Here is a 21795-nt window from a genome sequence, read left to right as displayed (position 1 = left end):
GATGAGGTGGGGCAAACATCTGGACTGGAGACAAGGACATCAAGTAATTAAAGACCCCGGCTTCTGCCAGGGGTGTAAGGGCATGGGGCAATTTGGGAGAGGTTCTGAGACATGTGAATACAAAGCCTCGGTCAGACGTGTGGGGTTAGGGGTCACCTGCACGGGGCCCATGGCCCACTCCGGAGGCTGAACTGCCTGGACTAGAAACCAGAGTCCTTGCCACGTGAGGAAGAGCCGTGGGGCGCAGCCACGACACAGAGGCGCAGCCGCGACATAACATGCGGCGGCTCCCAGGCCCAGCGACCCAGGCCAGTGAGGAGCCGGAGCCTCATCCTCCTTCAGAGCCAAACCTAACTGCTCTGCCAGCACCGGGACACGAGGGCTCACGTTAGCAACCGCGGGCCCCGGCCCCGCCTAACGTCCCACCTGTTATTTATGACATCTTTAGTTGCGCCACAGTTATTAGGCTCGTGCGGAGATCCAATCCGCGCCACCAGAGTGGGCCTTTTTCCCAGAGTCCCCAGGGCGCAAGCCACCCTTCCCCTTGCAAAGGCAAAAATTACCTCTTGCTGGGCCCTCTTCCCAACCCCTCCCTGCCCTCCCTGGCCCCAAACAATGAGGCGGGATTTGGGCTGCAGACCCGAGTGGCCCCAAACTCCAGCAGCCCAGGGGTGGAGGGGGGCTGGGAAGGATGCAGACCTTCCCGTGGAAACCAAAGGACCTGGCATTCTGGGAAATTCAAAAGTGCTAGTCCGGTTCTGGCAATCTGAACTCTTCCTCCACAAAGCTGAAGTCTGAGAGACATTCTTCCTCCCTTTGGCCACATGGCTGACAAGAAAAGTAGCTGACCTGCAAAATGAGCACCAGTTAGGGTGGTGGGAGGGGAACACACCTTACAATTATGCAAAAATGTTGCCATTTCCTCCAAACTCTCAATATTCACGTCTCATTATTCATACATCACTCTGTTATTAGGGGTCACCACTGAATCAGTGATGACTCCAGAACTTCTGTAGGAGGGGTTTGGGGCAGGTGAGCAATTCATTCTGGGAAAGAGTCTAAAACCAAGTGAATGGCCCTTTACGTTACCATGGGAAGACTTCCCCCATCCCAACTTGTCCCAACAGAGCCATTAATCTAGAAAAAACTACAGTGTCACTTTTCAAAGGTCTACCCTGTGTGCACATATGGAGAATACACTTAGAATGTTAAAGTCAGCATGTTAAGTAATGTTCTTGAAATACTGTAACTAGCACCCAGTTTGCTTTCTTCACAGTCCTTTTTATAATCTATTTAATTTTAGTCCTTTTTAATTGTCTGCTACACCTTTAACACCTAAACTCCAAGAGAGAAGGAGCTTCATCCTATTTCCAGTGCCTAGCACATAATGGTTTCTAAAGGGAACTGATTCCAAGATTGGCCTCATTTAGGAGTGGATCTGTTGTTATAATCAGATTTCCAAAATCTTTAGTATCAATACGGAATCCTTTCCTCTCACATTTCACAGGAAGATAGACTTCTTAAAGCCCAAACATGGATACGTTTGAAGTGTCCTTGACTGATTAAAATTGAACTGAAATAATTATTCTGTAGAGGAAAAACTTTCAAAATTTTTTCATTTTTCAGAACATAACCACCTTTTCTTTCTCTACTTTCTTCCCTTCAAAACAAACTTTGCAATATTGGGGTGAGTTAAATAATCAGAAATCTAGCCCCAAATTAAGCTCTCAATGGCATGAAACACATTTTTTGCTCCTTTTAAAGAAAAACCCTATATGCAGTACATTAATTTTTTCTTTTAGAAATTACGTTGACAACTTAATCCCTAATTCGAGGTATCCATATAACTGGTTTACAGAAAGGTTCTTTGGCAAAAAGATTTAACACAAGATATATAAGAAATCTGGGTAATACAACTTACTTGAAAGGCATGAATAGTTTTTAAACAGTGTAGCATAATCACACTTAAGACCATAGTTAGTTTGTTCCCAAATCCCTGCAATTCTAATTGAGGGGAGTTCTAAAGGGCCTGTGTCTTCTCCTGTGTCTGCAACCATAGACGTACACTGATGACCCTCGATCCTGCTCTCCAAACTTCAAATAACGGGCCAGAGACAAGGCTCGGAACTTGGAAAAGTCCTAGAAATTCCCTGCCTCAAAACCAGTTTCAGAGTTTCACCTTTTCCTAAGGAAGACAGAACTGAGTAGATATGCTGAAGTCTTCCAAATCCTGCTGGTTGTTTCAAATTATGGCTACACTGGCTGTGTACCCCTTGAGCTTTTACCTACACATACTTGAATTAAATCCTATAGTTCCTCTTCGGTTCTAGCATCTGTGACCTCTTCACAGGGTCTATATGCCACAGCTGTTTTACCACTTTCTGTAAAAAAGTTAACAAGGATCAATTCAGAAGTTTTCTTGTTCTAAAACTTCCTGTATACAATGGTAGCACCAAATAATTAGACATTCTTTTGCTTCTAAAAGCAGAAAATAAGAGCATTTTCCTAGAAGTTCCCTCATCTGACACTTCAGTTTTTATCATAATTATTTGTGAAAACATACATAAGAAGTATCAATTTTGGTTCAAAAATTTTATGAACTTAGAAATAAGAACTAAGGAATAAGGACATAGAAATTAAAAGCTGTGGAAACAAAAATGTTCAATCACAATACAATTAAATAGGAAGGCATTAGGTGGGAGTCAAAGTGAGTTCAAACCTGGGATAGATACCACTGGACTATAATAGATACTTCCTATTAGAAGCAAGGCAAGTGCCTACTCCTTGAGACCAAAATTCTACCAGACACAATGAACATAGCTTTAGAGACAGAGACAGAGAGAGAGAGCATTTGAACACTCTACTGGCAGAAACTGGCCCATGTACATTCTAGACAATACAGCTTTCCTCAAGGCAAGCTAGGGCCACCAGGCTTTTTGGTCTAAGGAGTTTTGGGTACATATAAGGAGTACCTTGCCATATTAGGCACAAACAACCCAGTCATTTAGTTTGGTTCTTAAAGGTTGTTACCCAGAGTTGACAGCTGATGGAGATTCTGCCTGATGACCAGGGAAATCACACTTCACTGGAAGGATTGCCCAGGCTGGAAAGCCAAGACCAATCCAGGGTCAACTCTTAAAAGCAAATAAGGTCTCTGACAACTTAGCTATGATTCCTCAGTCTCTAAGCCTGCAGGGCTGTCAAGCAGGGGAGCGGTTCTCTTCCGGGAATCTACTAATCATAAAGTTTCGTTTGGGCACAGCCTGTGCCATTCTCACCGCTGTATAACTCGATAGGGAACAAAAACAATCCTATTCAATCATATGACCACTTTCAAGGTTTACAAAAACGTAGCCGATTATTATATAAGAATCATATTCACCCAATACATCAGAAATGAAAACTGAAATTAAACTGATTCCGAAAACATAATCTAATAAACTCTTCAACAAGAAAACAGCAGTAATATTAATAGTCAATATATTTTGTCTGCTTACTATGTTTCCGGCATAGCTCTAAGCTTTTTCGATTCATCATCCCATTTACTCTTATAATATCCCCCATATGGTGGTAAGCTGAATTACTAACCCTATTTGCAGATAAAGAAATTGCAGCTTAGAGATATTAAATACCTACAAATGTCTCTGGCTACAAAAATCTAAAATTGCAACAACAACAACAAAATCTAAGAGACAATGTTAGGACTCAAACACAGGTGTCCAAGGCTTATAATCACTACACTATTCTGTATGAGAAGCAAGCAATTGAGGGAGAACTGGATCGAACACCTTCTGTATGAACTGGGGCAAGTGATTCTACATCTAAACACTGGGGACAATAATATGTGCTGTCGTATTTCTCATAAATGCCGCAAAGAACAAATGTAAGACTGCTGCTGTGAAAGCATCTGGTGAATGAAAGAATATGTAATGTTTTAGATAACCATTATTTTCATCCAATTAACTTTTCACATAAGTTTATTTGCTCACTAAAACTGAAGTACTTCAAGGACAATCAAAAAGGTCTTACCTAAAACCACATTCAGCAATTTCTGGAATGCATCTGTCATAGCCTTCTGAATAGCAAGCTTCTGGGTTACCTTCCTTCCCATAAGGAATGATAATGACCCTAAATCCAACCAAAACAGATGAATTTAAAATGCCTATATGAATAACTGATTTCCAGGTTATATGTTTAAAACTAAAAATGCATCTGTGATTCTTAGATCATTACCTTAGTGATTAAGGGCAGGCACAACACTGGGGTACGGGTGAATGTCTCCGTTGCAGGTATACCCTGGCATGGCATACTTTTACTGCTCAGATCTATTCTGGAAGTTCCTAAAATACTACACGGGAAATGTAAACCAAAAGCGTGGCACAAATCTCATATTACTCACAGATTTCAAATGGACAAGCTGAGGCTACACTGCTACAGACCCTGCTCTCCCGTGCGTAAAGCGCTGGATTCATACAGTGAGATAGATTTGGTTGTAGTGCAGATGATCTGGACTCTACTCAACCATCACCCACTCAGGTGGATGGTGGAGCCTCCTCCACCCCATTCGCTAACAGCCCTGCCTCTGACTTAAAACCCTAAGCCCAAGTGCCATGGATTCTAGGAAAAAACTCAGTACCAATCGGAATCCCCTTTCTGGGGATCTACATTTACCTATTCTGCTCAGGCCCTTTTATAGGAGGCAAAGGACTGAACATTTACACAAGAGTTTATTTCAATCTGTAGACAATGATTTTCTTAGGATAACTGAAGGACAGAAGACATCTGTATTTGAAGGACTATTTTAGCACAAAAATAATTATTAACCAAAAAAAAAAAATTCCTAACTAATTTTCCCTCCTCCTAAGATTCTGAACAGGCAGTCAGTTCTAAAATTCTAAAGGTTAAGGTGCTGTCAGGTATTGCCTAAGACAAAAACCTATATTGTCGAGCAGAACCATTCTGCCCAGGGCTTTAGTTGCTTAGAAAAGGTGATGATGTATCTGAAAAGTTGAGTTTCAGAAAGAAAGGAAAAAAGAGAAATCCCACTCCCTCACCTCCCCACACACACACATACTGGAAAGCAGACCTTCCTCCAACTTATCCAAAGGTTCCTCAGCCATGCCAACTCCAGGACTCCTGCACTCGTGGGAGGGCAACACCACCTCTAAAGCACGGAAGAACTTCAGGCTTTGCTTCTGAAGTGGTGTCACAATATCTGTATTTTCCCTTTTTTCAAGGTTAGAAAGATCCTGAAGCTCTTAGGATTTTGAATTAAAAGCTAGACTTCAACATATTCTGTTGTTAGAAATAAAAACTAAACTCCAGCAATCCCAGGTAATAGTCTAGGTATGCTATCCCTTCAAAATCAACTGAGACTTGCAAATGAATGACTAGATATGGACAAGTATTTTTTTTTTTCTGATATACCATACAAATACTGGGGAAAATTATGGACACCACCATCCAAGTCATTGAGATTATCACTAATTCTAGATGGCAGGCCAATGCCCAGATACTTTCATGTGGAAGTCTCTCACATCTCCTCCCCATAGCCCTGTTCTGTTCTGCTCTCTAAAGTCTAGGAGTTCATCGTTGAAAGGAGTCTGGTTAGTCAAAGAAAATCTACAGAGTTTACCTTGATGATCCTTTTTGACCACCCACGGAAACCAAAGTTGTAATTTGCCAATTCTTGGCATCTGGAGCTCTTTAGGGCAAGCGTATTATGTTGAACCGCCTTAGGTCTGGTGCCCAGATGAACCTAAAGACATAAAAGACCAAAAAATATCACAACCCTACATAGAGACTCATTTTGGAAATACCTGAGATTCATCAATACCAATTTTACAGAGTGGTTGTGAAGATTAAGTAGGAAATTTTTAGCAATGAGTTCACAGTGATCCCTAAATAAATGTTATTTAGTATTTTTAAGTCAGTACTTTTCTGCATCATTTCCAGGACCCCTGATTAACCGGAAGGTTCCCTGACCTCTGGTGGTGAAAGTGATGATGAAAGAACAAAAGAAGCCCGGCAGAATCCTATTATGGGGATGGGGGTACGCAAAGGAAGTGAACTGTTTTACTTGTCTCATCCTGTAGCTCCTGCTTGAGAATATGACCTGAAGAGGAGACAAGATGGACCTGCCACTGAATTAGGACCTTAATCTGTAGCACCCCCTCCCCAAGTTACTAACCCCTCTTAGAAGAGGGAATACATACACCTCTATGAATGTTAATAAAGCAACCAAAAGAATTAGAGGTTCATCTGCATTAACAGGTTTCTTTGAGAGTGCAAATATATCCATTCTTAACTCTCTAAAGAACTTACATATTACTGTGGAGTTTTTATATCACTAGTTCTTTCTTAAAGGTCCATTTCCATTTGGAACAGGGTGTAGTATATAAATATAGTCATAAAAATTCAAATAATACAAATAAAGTCAAAGCATTGTTAATTCTTTATTGATTTGTTTGTGCATCTTCCTCTGTCACTAGTGTATGAGCTCCTTAAGTGCTTGAAGGAACCATATATTATTCTTTCCTTGTTACCAGAAACAAGCATAGGTCTTGGCATACAATAGAGGAGTGATGGTCTGTTGACTGAGTGAAGGAATGAGTACATAAGAAAATGAAATTACTTTCTCCAACTGAAGCTGCCTGCAGGGAAGGAGAAATGAAGACTAATGTTTAAATGTTGAGTGTCCCATGGGAGGCTATGTCCTGTGCGGTGAGTCACAATGGATCTGTCCTGGACAATTAGGAAGCTTCAGAAGGGCTCTGAGCCACTGGGTAGTAGAGACCGTTGACATCTGGGATAAGCTTGCCACAGTTCTTGCTGGCAAACCTTTCCCTTCATGCTACTGAGAAAAACTCAGATACATTAGGCCTTTCCTTCCTTTTATTTTAAGATGTTATTCTCTTTTCTGTATTTATAAAACACACAGGGGAAAAAGATAGGAAGATTCCTGCCAATGAATAAGAGAACACATAATTGGAACTTCCGTGCTGGTGCAGTGGTTAAGATTCCGTTATCCCAATGCAGGGGGCCCAGGTTCAATCCCCAGTCAGGGAACTAGGTCTCACATGCATGCTGCAACTAAGAGTTCGCATGCCACATTTAATAAGCCTGCAAGCCACAAATAAAGGAGCCTGCCTGCTGCAAATGGGGAGCCCACATGCCAAAACTGGGGAGCCCTTGAGCCGCAACTAAGGAGCCCGCCTGCTGCAACTGAGACCCGGTGCAACCAAATAAATAAATAAATAAATAAAATTGAAAAAGAACCCATAAGTAAAGTAGGGAAAAATTTCGGGCTTGTGGGTAGTAAACTAAGGCTCTGCATTAAATAAAGAAATCTAATACGAATGCCCTTTCCTCTCAACTCTATTGTGACTTGGAGAACATTTTCTTCATTACGCCATCAGTGACGGGCTTTATGCTGTGAAAATCTCACAACCTATGCTTATGGAATGGTCTTAATGTCCAATATAAGAAAAGAACTCATTACTCACAACCGATACCAAGTAACTGTTTCATAATCTTTCCAGGACCATCTGTAATATCTGAGTGCTACGTGAAATGGTCGCAGGGTCCGCAAATTAAAGAATGTCTGACACAAAATCCTTTCAATCCCAGGGACTACAGCCAGGATTGAAGAGGGTGTTAAACAGGGTACAGAAGTGGGAGGTAGTGTACCTGGAGTCACATCTGAGGAGAGTTCTCAGATTCAATAAAGGTGAAATCAGTGAGTAAAGAAATACGGGTGAGAAGAGGCAGAGGTCAGTAGGAAGTAGCTAGAGCAAGAAGCCAATCAGAGAAGACACACAATTATAAAGGGAAAGGTCTGGGAAATCTAAGCCTCACTCACTTATTCAGAAGAATTGAAAAGGTCCTTAACATAATGAAATGTTAATTCTGGGGAGGTAAAATTGGATGGCATGTTAATATGGAATAAGGTTTCTACAATGCATTAAAGAATATTTAACCATTTTCTGGAATCTGAAGTGAGTTCTTAATAGGCAGTTTGAGAGTGATGATGATGATGAAGCCTCCTTTATCTTACATCTGACAAAAGTCTGTCAAGCTCGGGACTTTGCTGTTGGCACACTGGTTAAGAGACTGGGTACCAATGCAGGGGACAAGGGTTCGATCTTTGTCTGTGAAGATCCCACATGCCGCAGAGCAACTAATCCCGTGTGCCACAACTACTGAGCCTGTGCTCTAGAGCCCGTGAGGCACAACTACTGAAGCCCGCGTGCCTGGAACCCGTGCTCCGCAACAAGAGAGGCCGTCGTGATGAGAAGCCCACGCACCACAACGAAGAGCAAACTCTGCTCGCCGCAAATAGAGAAAGCTGGCGCGCAGCAACAAGACCCAACGCAGCCAAAAATAAATAAATAAATTTATTAATTAATTAAGAAAAATTTTTGTCAACCTCACACATTTGAAATCCACATAAATGTATATATAAGGAAGATTCTTGTGAAGATTTCTTAAATTAAGGGACAGCATAAAATGACATGAGGTTTAACATCAGTTAAGTTAGGGTTTGGCCTCTAGTTTCCACATTTACTGTCATGAACCTTAAGTAAGTCACCTAACCATCCTGAGTTCGAGTTTCTTCATCTAAAATAAAAGAAAGAAACAACTGGGGAACTGGGGGATCAGTGGAGCAGTGCATGTGAGAGCATTCTGTACACCACAGTGCTGTACAAACGCTAGCCGTTTTTTTTTTTTTTGCCCCCTGGGATCTCAGTTCCCAGACCAGGGGATTCAACCCGGGCCTTCAGCAGTGAAAGTGCAGAGTCCTAACCACTGGACCACCAGGGATTTCCAGATGGCCTATTAGTTTTAAATTCAGCACTTCATCCCAGTAGAGCGAGGAATTCCAAATTTGGACCCACCTTCACTGGAGATGTGTGAAAAAGCTGCTTCTGGTCGCATGCCTTTTGGGCTCTGTGGACATCCCTTGCTGAATAAAACTTGATGGCAGAGAACCAGACTGCCCACTGCTGAGTTTAAGACTCGGACTGAATACAGAAGGCCAAACTGGAGAAGATTGTAAACAGAGAATGCTTTAGGGTGGTCTCACACTAAGAAAGTGCAGTAAATTTCAGGCCCAGGAAACCAAATCGCCCATTCCCTTATATTCCCCCAGCCCTTTGCCACAGGTAACTGTGGTGAGCCTGCTACTCCAAACACTTCTCATTTCATGAACAAGTTCCCTCTGAAATCCTAAGCTTGGAGAAGCATTAGGAGGCAATGCCTTCTGTTGGGGACTAACTCTCAAAAATCTATGGGGGTGAGCTGACTGCTCAGGTCGTCTCTAGAACTAAGATTCCTCTCAGCGGAGACCACAGGCAGATGAGGTACTGAAGCAGTACCCCGGGGCGTCCAGTTACTGGGGCGCGGGGCGGCTTCTTCCACCCTTCCCTCCGATCCGGCACGGCTCAATTGCAAAGCCTCGGGGGTGGGTCCAGAGCTCAGCTCCCACACCAGCAAGGTTTTGTCACCCCCGATGGGAACTGCAAAAAGTACCAATTGCACCAACCCACCGTCACCGCACGTGTGCTGCTCGGGGCGCAAACGGACTACGCGTGCACACGCGCACGCGTGCTCTTTAAATACTTAGTGTCCATAAATCTAATATATAGAAAAAGAGCTGAAAGCCCCTGAGTGTTTTGTGGATAGAAAAGCGTGAGATTCAGAGCAAGTTCAGAGCTTGACAGCCAAAAAATAAACTAGCTCTCCATTCCATTAGAAGTGCTAGGTAGCAGCTTCTGGTTATGGAAACAGAAACTCTCAGGCTCCAAAGAGGACATAAAACAGCATCACTTGTACTCTTTATAAAATTGCAGAAACAAACAAAATAAACAAAAATATATTTACACCTGTCCTATAAGACAAAGGGTAACTGAGACCTAATGTATATAAAATCAGTTAAACTGTGAGGCACTATATCAATAAGTTCTCATTTGCAGAGAGCACAGCATAGGATATGTGACCATTAATGTTAATTCCCTTCCCCCATCCATTCCTTTCTCTTGTTCCTTTATGTATGCGGATCAGTTACATTATTAAGCTGACAATGTAACTGAGCTATTATTAGCTTAATAATGTAACCAAGGATCTGACTTTTAGCAAGGGGGTAGTTCTTAGAAACTTAGGGAGCTGGAACTCTGAAAGTATGAATTGAAATAATGCAATTACATCATGAATTTTAAAATTTATCATCATTGATTAAAAATAAAAATATTAAATAATTAAAAATTTATTATCCCACAATTGAGACTCACCACAACGTGTGACGTCTGTCAGGCATTCACTGTCACAACGCAGCTTGACTGTCTTTCAGACAACCTCAATGGTATTTTTAAATTGGCAGAGGCAGCAGGCCATACAGCTAGGTAAGATCCTATAAATGAAAACACAGGTAATTAAATTCGTGGTAAAAGAGTTACTTGAGTAGGTAGAAGAGGTAGGCCAAGGCCACCACAGACCACTGCAAAAAGGAGTTCTTGGGGCATATGGACTGCAGAACTGGATAGGGGCCGGTTGGCCAATTGCTGCTCTTGACTGTTGTAAATAAATATAGAGGAGGAGAGATGTGCCCAACAGAAGGATTAGGATGGCAGTAGGTACGGTATGCCAAGAAAAAAGGGAATAGGGATTAGAATTGGGTGACAGTGATCTGTAGTTTAAATCCGAAGTATTTCCTTCCAACCCGAAAGCCTCACTTTGGGTTGAGAGTACACAGGAAGAAGGCAGACTTCTAAGAAGAGTCTGAATAAGACCGCACCTTCTGGAGTCCCTTTCTCAGGTCCTATTTGTGAGTAGTAATATATTAGAAGTTATTCTAGTAGTAGAAAAGCATCGTGTGGTTAAACAATAACAGAGGTCGCTTTGGCCAAATCTGGACAAAAGGAACATTCCAAAGAATAACATTATCATTATAATAAGTTATAACATAGCTAATTTTAAGAAAAGCACACGAGTTCATAATGATACTCAAAATGAAAGTGGGGGGGCTCTTCATTATAGAATAATGTCAGCTAATAAATGGAAAAGGAAAGATAGAGTTAGCAAAGTGTCATTTGGCAACTATCAATGTAATAATCGATTCAGACAAGGATTATCATTGATGCACATTTGGGTGAAGAGTTGTTTGAACATAGGATCTTCACTGATCCTAAACTTTCACCCCACATATTATTTTTCAATTACCAAGGGGAAAAATAACTTTACAATGGAGAGATATGGAAGATACCACCTTAATCGAGTGATCAAACGTAGCACTGGGCCACCTGAAGTGACGAAGTATGAAGATTACATCACCTATATAGTATTCTTCCCCAAAAAGTTTCCTTTGAATCTAATGAGGAAACAGACAAATCCAGATTGTTGGGCAATTTATAAGACAACTGGCTTAGACTCTTCAAAAATGCCAATGTCATAAAAGACCAAGAAAAAAAATAGCAGGGAAATATTGTAGATTAAAGGAAACAAAGACATGACACGCAATGCCTAATCTTATTTGGACCCTGTATCAAAGCAAAACACACTTAAAGAATGTTATTGGATTCTGGCCAAGATGAAGTAACAAGGACCAATTTAACCTTGCACCTGAAGCAATGAAAAAATCAGACAGAACATATGAAAAAACACTTTTCAAGAAACTGGACCTCAGGCAATAAAGTTCAGTAATCCTCATGAGGTGGGAAATAAATGAAGTGATCCCTATAATTGCCCTAATTTACTTCTCTGAGAGAGTTTCCAGGTCATGGTACAGGGAAGAGAAGTCCAGGCAGAGACTGGTGGACTCCCTGACTGATGAAATGGAGCTGACAGTCTGGGAAAACCAAGGTAACTAGAGTTCAAAAAGCAGAGTATCAGAGACAAAAGAAGTGCACAGACAAAGAAGTCTGGAGATATGCAGAGGGATCTCTTGAGAATTCAACAAAGTATTTGTCAGTACATTTGTGGGAGGAATTACTTGATGCCAGGAAAAGGGCCACATGAAAGGATTAATAATAAGAATAACTGGATATCACACAAGGTTGTAGGAATAGTACCTGTTCTTACAAGTCAGACTGGAAAACCTCATGATACTCAGAAAAGACTTGTCTCAGTAGTTGCAAATAATGCGCGCCAGACTAAAGGAGTCCAAGTAGGACTCCTACCCAACGAAGCTTAAAAGCTAGACCTAAAAGAATAAAATTGTTTTGAGTAACTTAATTTCACCCAAAACAAATCCCAAGCATTTTACAGGAATATAAATATATATATCACAGAATAAACTAAAACTCACAGTATCTGGGATCATATGAAAAATTGCCAAGCATGCAAAGAAGTAGGAAAATATGCCCCATAGTGAGGAGAAAAGGCAATCAATCAGAACTAACCCATAATCTATACAGATGTTAGAATTCGCAGAAAAGAACATTTAAAAAGTTATTATACCTGAAGTAAAGTTATTGTAACTGTATTTCATATGTGAAAAAACCTAGACTAAAAACTGAAAATGTTAAGTACAGGCATGGAAAAGGTAAAACAGACCAAAATTGAGCTTCTAGAGATTAAAAGCAATGTCTAAATGAAAAAGATATTGAAAGGTTAATGGCTGATTAGACACTGCAGAAGAAAGGGTCACTGAACATTAAGGCATAGCAACAGAAACTATCCAAAATGAAACAAAAAGAGTAACAAAACTAAACAACAACAAAACTTAATAGAGCATCAGTGAGCTGTGCAACAACTTCAAGTGGCCAAATACATGTGTAATCAGAGTCCATGAAGGAGAGGAGAAATGCAAAATTTGAAGAAATAATAGCCAAAATGTTTCCAAAATGGTAAACACTATAAAGCCACAAAGTCAAGGAGATCAATGAACTTTAAGCATAAGAAACACGGACAAAACTACACCAAGGCACAAAAAATAATCAAATTGCTCAAAACCAGCAATAAATAGAAAAATTTAAAAGCAGCAAGAGCAAAAAACTATACACTACATACAGAGGAACAAACATAGCAATGACAGCAGAATTTTTGTTGGAAACAATATAAATGAGAACACAGTGAAATAACATCTTTAAAGTAGTGAATTGAATTCTATCAAGCTAGAATTCTATACCCAAATATGTCAAAACAAAAGCAAAATAAAGACTGTCTCAGACATACAAAACCTGAAAGAATTCATTACTAGTAGACTTTCACTTTAAGGTATGTTAAAAGAAGTATTTTCAAGCAGAAGAAAAATGAAATCAGATTGGAATATGGATCTACATAAAAGATTAAGAATACAGGAATAGGGACTTCCTGGTTGTTCAGTGTTTAAAAATCTGCCTGCCAATGCAGGGGACATGGGTTCGATCCCTGTTCCGGGAAGATCCCACATGCCACGGAGCAACTAAGCCTGTACCTCACAACTACTGAGCCTGCACTCTAGAGTCTGTGTGCCACAACTACTGAAGCCCATGCACCTAGAGCCTGTGCTCTGCAACAAGAGAAGACATCCAGTGAAAAGCGGGTGCACCGCAACAAAGAGTAGGCCCTGCTTGCCGCAACTGGAGAAAGCCCAGGAGAAGCAAAAAAGACCCAACGCCGCAAAAAAATAAATTAAAAAAATACTTAAAAAAATTTTTTAAGGATTTTAGTCATTCAATATATGTCTCTGAACACAATGGAAATAAATTAGAAGTTAACAAATCTGAAAAAGCTCCAATTATTTGGAAACTAAACAACACACTTCTGAGTAACTTTGTGGTCAAAGAAGAAATAAAAAGGGAAATCACAAACTATTTTGAACTCACTGAAACTGAAAACATAATATGTCAACATGTGGGATATTGCTAAATCTGTACTCAAATCCCTCAACTTCCACCTTAATCTGGGAAAACGAGAGCAAGTTAATCACAGAGTAAGAGAAGAAAGAACACAATAAAGATCAAGGTAGAAATAAATAAAATGGAAAACAGAAAAATACTATGGATATGAAAAGGATAATAAGAGAATATATAGAATATACCAATAAATTCAAGATGAAATGGACAAGTTCCTTGAAAGACAAGCACTACTAAAGATTTTCAAGAATATAGATATTATGGCTTCCCTGGTGGCGCAGCGTTTGAGAGTTCGCCTGCTGATTCAGGGGACACAGGTTCGTGCCCCCGTCTGTGAAGATCCCACATGCCGCGGAGTGGCTGGGCCCGTGAGCCAAGGCCATTGAGCCTGCGCGTCCGGAGCCTGTGCTCCGCAACGGGAGAGGCCACAACAGTGAGAGGCCCGCGTACCGCAAAAAAAAAAAAAAAAAAGAATACAGCTATTAAAGAAATTGGATGTGCAGTTTAGAACCTTCCAACAAAGAAAGCTTCAAGTCCAGGTGGCTTAACTGATAAATTCTACCAAGCATTTAAGGAATAAAATAATGTCAATTCTACACAAACTCTACCAGAAAGTTGAAGAGAAGGGAATATTTCCCAACTTATTTATAAGGCCAACTTTCACCATATCAAGATTAGACAATGAGGGGGGGACCTTGAAGATGGCGGAAGAGTAAGACGCGGAGATCGCCTTCCTCCCCACGGATACACCAGAAATACATCCACACGTGGAACAACTCCTACAGAACTCCTACTGAAGGCTGGCAGAAGACCTCAGACCTCCCAAAAGGCAAGAAACTCCCCACGTACCTGGGTAGGGCAAAAGAAAAAACAGAGACAAAAGAATAAGGACGGCACCTGCACCAGTGCGAGGGAGCTGTGAAGGAGGAAAAGTTTCCACACACTAGGAAGCCCCTCCGCGGGCGGAGACTGCGGGAGGCAGAGGGGGGAGTTTCGGGACCGCGGAGTAGTGCACAGCGACGGGTGCGGAGGGCAAAGCGGGGAGATTCCTGCACAGACGATCGGTGCCGACCAGCACTCACCAACCCGAGAGGCTTGCTGCTCACCCACCGGGGCGGGCGGGGCTGCGAGCTGAGGCTCGGGTTTTGGTTTTGGACGGAGCTCAGGGAGAGGACTGGGGTTGGCGGCTTGAACATAGCCTGAAGGGGTTAGTGCACCACGACTAGCCGGGAGGGAGTTCGGGGAAAAGCCTGCACCGGCCGAAGAGGCAAGAGACTTTTTCTTCCCTCTTTGTTTCCTGGTGCGCGAGGAGAGGGGTTTAAGAGCGCTGCTTAAAGGAACTCCAGAGACGGGCGCGAGCCGCGGCTAAAAGCGCGAACCCCAGAGACGGGCGCGAGCCGCGGCTGAGGGCGCGAGCCCCCGAGACGGGCGCGAGCCGCGGCTGAAAGCGCAAACCCCAGAGACGGGCGCGAGCCGCGGCTAAAACCGCGGACCCCAGAGACGGGCGGGAGACGCTAAGGCTGCTGCTGCCGCCACCAAGGGGCCTGTGTGCGAGCACAGGTCACTCTCCACACCCCTCTTCCGCGGAGCCTGTGCAGCCGGCCACTGCCAGGTTCCCGGGATCCAGGGACAACTTCCCCGGGACAGCGCACGGCGGGCCTCAGGCTGGTGCAACGTCACGCCGGCCTCTGCCGCAACGTCACGCTGCCTCTGCCGGCGCAGACCGGCCCCGCACGCAGTGCCCCTCCTTCCCCCCTCCCCCAACCCCCCGCCTGAGTGAGCCGGAGGCCCCGAATCAGCGGCTCCTTTAACCCCGTCCTGTCTGAGCGAAAAAACAGACGCCCTCCAGCGACCTACACGCAGAGGCAGGGCCAAATCCAAAGCTGAGCTCCTGTGAGCTGTGAAAACAAAGAAGAGAAAGGGAAATCTCTCCCAGCAGCCACAGAAGCAGCGGATTAAAGCTCCACAATCAACTTGATATACCCTGCATCTGTGGAATACCTGAATAGACAAGGAATGATCCCAAATTGAAGAGGTGGAATTTAGGAGCGAAATCTATGATTTTTCTCCCTTTTCCTCTTTTTGTGAAGGTGTACGTGTATGCTCCTGTGTGACATCTAGTCTGTATACTCTAGCTTCCACCATTTGTCCTAGGGCTCTATCCGTCCATGACTTTTTTTTAAAAATTCTTTTTCTTAATAATTAAGTTTAATTGTAATAACTTTATTATACTTTACCTTCGTTTTTTCTTTCTTTCCTTCCTTCCCTCCCTCCTTTAGACAACGAATCACCCCAAATTGAGGAGGTGGTCTCAGGGAGCAGGATTTATGATTTTTCCCCCTTTACCTCTTTTTGTGAAGGTGTATGTGTATGCTTCTGTGTAAGATTTTCTCTGTATAGCTTTGCTTCCAACATTTGTCCTAAGGTTCTATCCGTCCCTTTTTTTTTTTCTAAATATTTTTTAATTCAATAACTATATTATACTTTATTTTATTTTTACTGTATCATCTTTCTTTCTGTCTTTTTTTCCTTCTTTCCCTCCTTCCTTCCTTCCTCCCTCCCTCCCTCCCTCCCTCCTTTCTTTCCTTCTTTGCTTCTTTCTTCCTTCCTTCCTTTCCTCCTTTCCTTCTTTCTTTCCTCATACTTCTACTAATTCTCTCTACTTTTTCTCCCTTTTATTCTGAGCCGTGTGGATGAAAGGCTCTTGGTGCTCCAGCCAGGAGTCAGGGCTCTGCCTCTGAGGTAGGAGAGCCAACTTCAGGTCACTGGTCAACAAGAGACCTCCCAGCTCCACATAATATTAAACAGCGGAAATCTCCCAGAGACCTCCATCTTAACACCAGCACCCAGCTTCACTCAACGACCAGCAAGCCACAGTGCTGGACAACCTATGCCAAACAACTAGGAAAACAGGAACACAACCCCACGCATTAGCAGAGAGGCTGCCTAAAATCATAATAAGGCCACAGACACCCCAAAACACACCACCAGACGTGAACCTGCCCACTAGAGAGACAAGATCCAGCCTCATCCAGCACAACACAGGCACTAGTCCCCTCCACCAGGAAGCCTACACAACCCACTGAAACAACCTTAGCCACTGGAGACAGACATCAAAAACAACGGGAACTACGAACCTGCAGCCTGCAAAAAGGAGACCCCAAACACAGTAAGATAAGCAAAATGAGAAGACAGAAAAACACACAGCAGATGAAGGAGCAAGATAAAAACCCACCAGACCTAACAAATGAAGAGGAAATAGGCAATCTACCTGAAAAAGAATTCAGAATAATGATAGTAAGGATGATTCGAAATCTTGGAAGTAGAATGGACAAAATGCAAGAAACAGTTAACAAGGACCTACAAGAACTAAAGATGAAACAAGCAACGATGAACAATGCAATAAATGAAATTAAAATCACTCTAGATAGGATCAATAGCAGAATAACTGAGGCAGAAGAACGGATAAGTGACCTGGAAGATAAAGTAGTGGAAATAACTACTGCAGAGCAGAATAAAGAAAAAAGAATGAAAAGAACTGAGGACAGTCTCAGAGACCTCTGGGACAACATGAAACGCACCAACATTCGAATTATAGGGGTTCCAGAAGAAGAAGAAAGAAAGAAAGGGACTGAGAAAATATTTGAAGAGATTATAGTTGAAAACTTCCCTAATATGGGAAAGGAAATAGTTAATCAAGTCCAGGAAGCACAGAGGGTCCCATACAGGATAAATACAAGGAGAAACATGCCAAGACACATATTAATCAAACTGTCAAAAATTAAATACAAAGAAAGCATATTAAAAGCAGCAAGGGAAAAACAACAAATAACACACAAGGGAATCCCCATAAGGTTAACAGCTGATCTCTCAGCAGAAACCCTACAAGCCAGAAGGGAGTGGCAGGACATACTGAAAGTGATGAAGGAGAATAGCCTGCAACCAAGACTACTCTACCCAGCAAGGATCTCGTTCACATTTGATGGAGAAATTAAAACCTTTACAGGCAAGCAAAAGCTGAGAGAGTTCAGCACCACCAAACCAGCTTTACAACAAATGCTAAAGGAACTTCTCTAGACAAGAAACACAAGAGAAGGAAATGACCTATAGTAGCGAACCCAAAACAATATATAAAATGGAAATAGGAACATACATATCAATAATTACCTTAAATGTAAATGGACTAAATGCTCCCACCAAAAGACACAGATTGGCTGAATGGATACAAAAACAAGACCCTTATATATGCTGTCTACAAGAGACCCACTTCAGAACTAGAGACACATACAGACTGAAAGTAAGGGGATGGAAAAAGATATTCCATGCAAATGGAAACCAAAAGAAAGCTGGAGTAGCAATTCTCATATCAGACAAAATAGACTTTAAAATAAGGACTATTAAAAGGGACAAAGAAGGACACTACATAATGATCAAGGGATCGATCCAAGAAGAAGATATAACAATTGTAAATATTTATGCACCCAACATAGGAGCACCTCAATACATAAGGCAAATACTAACAACCATAAAAGGGGAGATCGACAGTAACACATTCATAGTAGGGGACTTTAACACCCCACTTTCACCCATGGACAGATCATCCAAAATGAAAATAAATAAGGAAACACAAGCTTTAAATGATACATTAAACAAGATGGACTTAATTGATATTTATAGGACACTCCATCCAAAAACAACAGAATACACATTTTTCTCAAGTGCTCATGGAACATTCTCCAGGATAGGTCATATCTTGGGTCACAAATCAAGCCTTGGTAAATTTAAGAAAACTGAAATTGTATCAAGTATCTTTTCCGACCACAACGCCATGAGACTAGATATCAATTACAGGAAAAGATCTGTAAAAAATACAAACACATGGAGGCTAAACAATACACTACTTAATAATGAAGTGATCACTGAAGAAATCAAAGAGGAAATTAAAAAATACCTAGAAACAAATGACAATGGAGACACAACGACCCAAAACCTATGGGATGCAGCAAAAGCAGTTCCAAGGGGGAAGTTTATAGCAATACAAGCCCACCTTAAGAAGCAAGAAACATCTCGAATAAACAACCTAACCTTGCACCTCAAGCAATTAGAGAAAGAAGAACAAAAAAACCCCAAAGCTAGCAGAAGGAAAGAAATCATAAAAATCAGATCAGAAATAAATGAAAAAGAAATGAAGGAAACAATAGCAAAGATCAATAAAACTAAAAGCTGGTTCTTTGAGAAGATAAACAAAATAGATAAACCACTAGCCAGACTCATCAAGAAAAAAAGGGAGAAGACTCAAATCAATAGAATTAGAAATGAAAAAGGAGAAGTAACAACTGACACTGCAGAAATAAAAAAAATCATGAGAGATTACTACAAGCAACTCTATGCCAATAAAATGGACAATCTGGAAGAAATGGACAAATTCTTAGAAATGCACAACCTGCCAAGACTGAATCAGGAAGAAATAGAAAATATGAACAGACCAATCACAAGCACTGAAATTGAAACTGTGATTAAAAACCTTCCAACAAACAAAAGCCCAGGACCAGATGGCTTCACAGGTGAATTCTATCAAACGTTTAGAGAAGAGCTAACACCTATCCTTCTCAAACTCTTCCAAAATATAGCAGAGGGAGGAACACTCCCAAATTCCTTCTACGAAGCCACCATCACCTTGATACCAAAACCAGACAAGGATGTCACAAAGAAAGAAAACTACAGGCCAATATCACTGATGAACATAGATGCAAAAATCCTCAACAAAATACTAGCAAACAGAATCCAACAGCACATTAAAAGGATCATACACCATGATCAAGTGGGGTTTATTCCAGGAATGCAAGGATTCTTCAATATACGCAAATCTATCAATGTGATAAACCATATTAACAAATTGAAGGAGAAAAACCATATGATCATCTCAATAGATGCAGAGAAAGCTTTCGACAAAATTCAACACCATTTATGATAAAAACCCTCCAGAAAGTAGGCATAGAGGGAACTTTCCTAAACATAATAAAAGCCATATATGACAAGCCCACAGCAAACATCATCCTCAATGGTGAAAAACTGAAAGCATTTCCACTAAGATCAGGAACAAGACAAGGTTACCCACTCTCACCACTCTTATTCAACATAGTTTTGGAAGTTTTAGCCACAGCAATCAGAGAAGAAAAGGAAATAAAAGGAATCCAAATCGGAAAAGAAGAAGTAAAGCTGTCACTGTTTGCAGATGACATGATACTATACATAGAGAATCCTAAAGATGCTACCAGAAAACTACTAGAGCTAATCAATGAATTTGGTAAAGTAGCAGGATACAAAATTAATGCACAGAAATCTCTGGCATTCCTATATACTAATGATGAAAAATCTGAAAGTGAAATCAAGAAAACACTCCCATTTACCTTTGCAACAAAAAGAATAAAATATCTAGGAATAAACCTACCTAAGGATACGAAAGACCTGTATGCAGAAAATTATAAGACACTGATGAAAGAAATTAAAGATGATACAAATAGATGGAGAGATATACCATGTTCTTGGATGGGAAGAATCAACATTGTGAAAATGACTCTACTACCCAAAGCAATCTACAGATTCAATGCAATCCCTATCAAACTACCACTGGCATTTTTCACAGAACTAGAACAAAAAATTTCGCAATTTGTATGGAAACACAAAAGACCCCGAATAGCCAAAGCAATCTTTAGAACGAAAAAAGGAGCTGGAGGAATAAGGCTCCCTGACTTCAGACTATATTACAAAGCAACAGTAATCAAGACAGTATGGTACTGGCACAAAAACAGAAAGATAGATCAGTGGAACAGGATAGAAAGCCCAGAGATAAACCCACGCACATATGGACACCTTATCTTTGATAAAGGAGGCAGGAATGTACAGTGGAGAAAGGACAGCCTCTTCAATAAATGGTGCTGGGAAAACTGGACAGGTACATGTAAGAGTATGAGATTAGATCACTCCCTAACACCATACACAAAAATAAGCTCAAAATGGATTAAAGACCTAAATGTAAGGCCAGAAACTATCAAACTCTTAGAAGAAAACATAGGAAGAACACTCTATGACATAAATCACAGCAAGATCCTTTCTGACCCACCTCCTAGAGTAATGGAAATAAAAACAAAAATAAACAAATGGGACCTAATGAAACTTCAAAGCTTTTGCACAGCAAAGGAAACCATAACCAAGACCAAAAGACAACCCTCAGAATGGGAGAAAACATTTGCCAATGAAGCAACTGACAAAGGATTAATCTCCAAAATTTACAAGCAGCTCATGCAGCTCAATAACAAAAAAACAAACAACCCCATGCAAAAATGGGCAGAAGACCTAAATAGACATTTCTCCAAAGAAGATATACAGAATGCCAACAAACACATGAAAGAATGCTCAACATCATTAATCATTAGAGAAATGCAAATCAAAACTACAATGAGATATCATCTCACACCAGTCAGAATGGCCATCATCAAAAAATCAAGAAACAATAAATGCTGGAGAGGGTGTGGAGAAAAGGGGACACTCTTGCACTGCTGGTGGGAATGTGAATTGGTTCAGCCACTGTGGAGAACAGTATGGAGGTTCCTTAAAAAACTACAAATAGAATTACCATATGACCCAGCAATCCCACTACTTGGCATATACCCTGAGAAAACCAAAATTCAAAGAGAGTCATGTACCAAAATGTTCATTGCAGCTCTATTTACAATAGCCAGGACATGGAAACAACCTAAGCGCCCATCATCGGATGAATGGATAAAGAAGATGTGGCACATATACACAATGGAATATTACTCAGCCTTAAAAAGAAATGAAATTGAGCTATTTGTAATGAGATGGATAGACCTAGAATCTGTCATACAGAGTGAAGTAAGTCAGAAAGAAAAAGACAAATACCGTATGCTAACACATATATATGGAATTTAAGGGAAAAAAA

At 41.2% G+C, this 21795-nt stretch overlaps 1 protein-coding gene across 1 annotated transcript in view; it reads right to left on the bottom strand.

Annotated features, from left to right (window-relative positions):
• Positions 1–747: 747 nt before the first annotated feature.
• LOC136118470 (RAD52 motif-containing protein 1-like) overlaps positions 748–21795 on the bottom strand; it is a 44234-nt gene continuing 23186 nt past the window's right edge. Inside the window, 8 exon segments of the mRNA XM_065871725.1 lie at positions 748–849; positions 2296–2381; positions 4030–4128; positions 5087–5255; positions 5636–5758; positions 8898–8994; positions 8996–9068; positions 9441–9584. Coding sequence (XP_065727797.1) covers positions 748–849; positions 2296–2381; positions 4030–4128; positions 5087–5255; positions 5636–5758; positions 8898–8994; positions 8996–9068; positions 9441–9584 — 893 coding nt within the window.

Source organism: Phocoena phocoena, chromosome 2 (genome assembly GCF_963924675.1).
Source record: "Phocoena phocoena chromosome 2, mPhoPho1.1, whole genome shotgun sequence".
In the NCBI taxonomy this organism is placed as follows: domain Eukaryota; kingdom Metazoa; phylum Chordata; class Mammalia; order Artiodactyla; family Phocoenidae; genus Phocoena; species Phocoena phocoena.
This window is presented reverse-complemented; position numbering and strand designations above follow the sequence as displayed.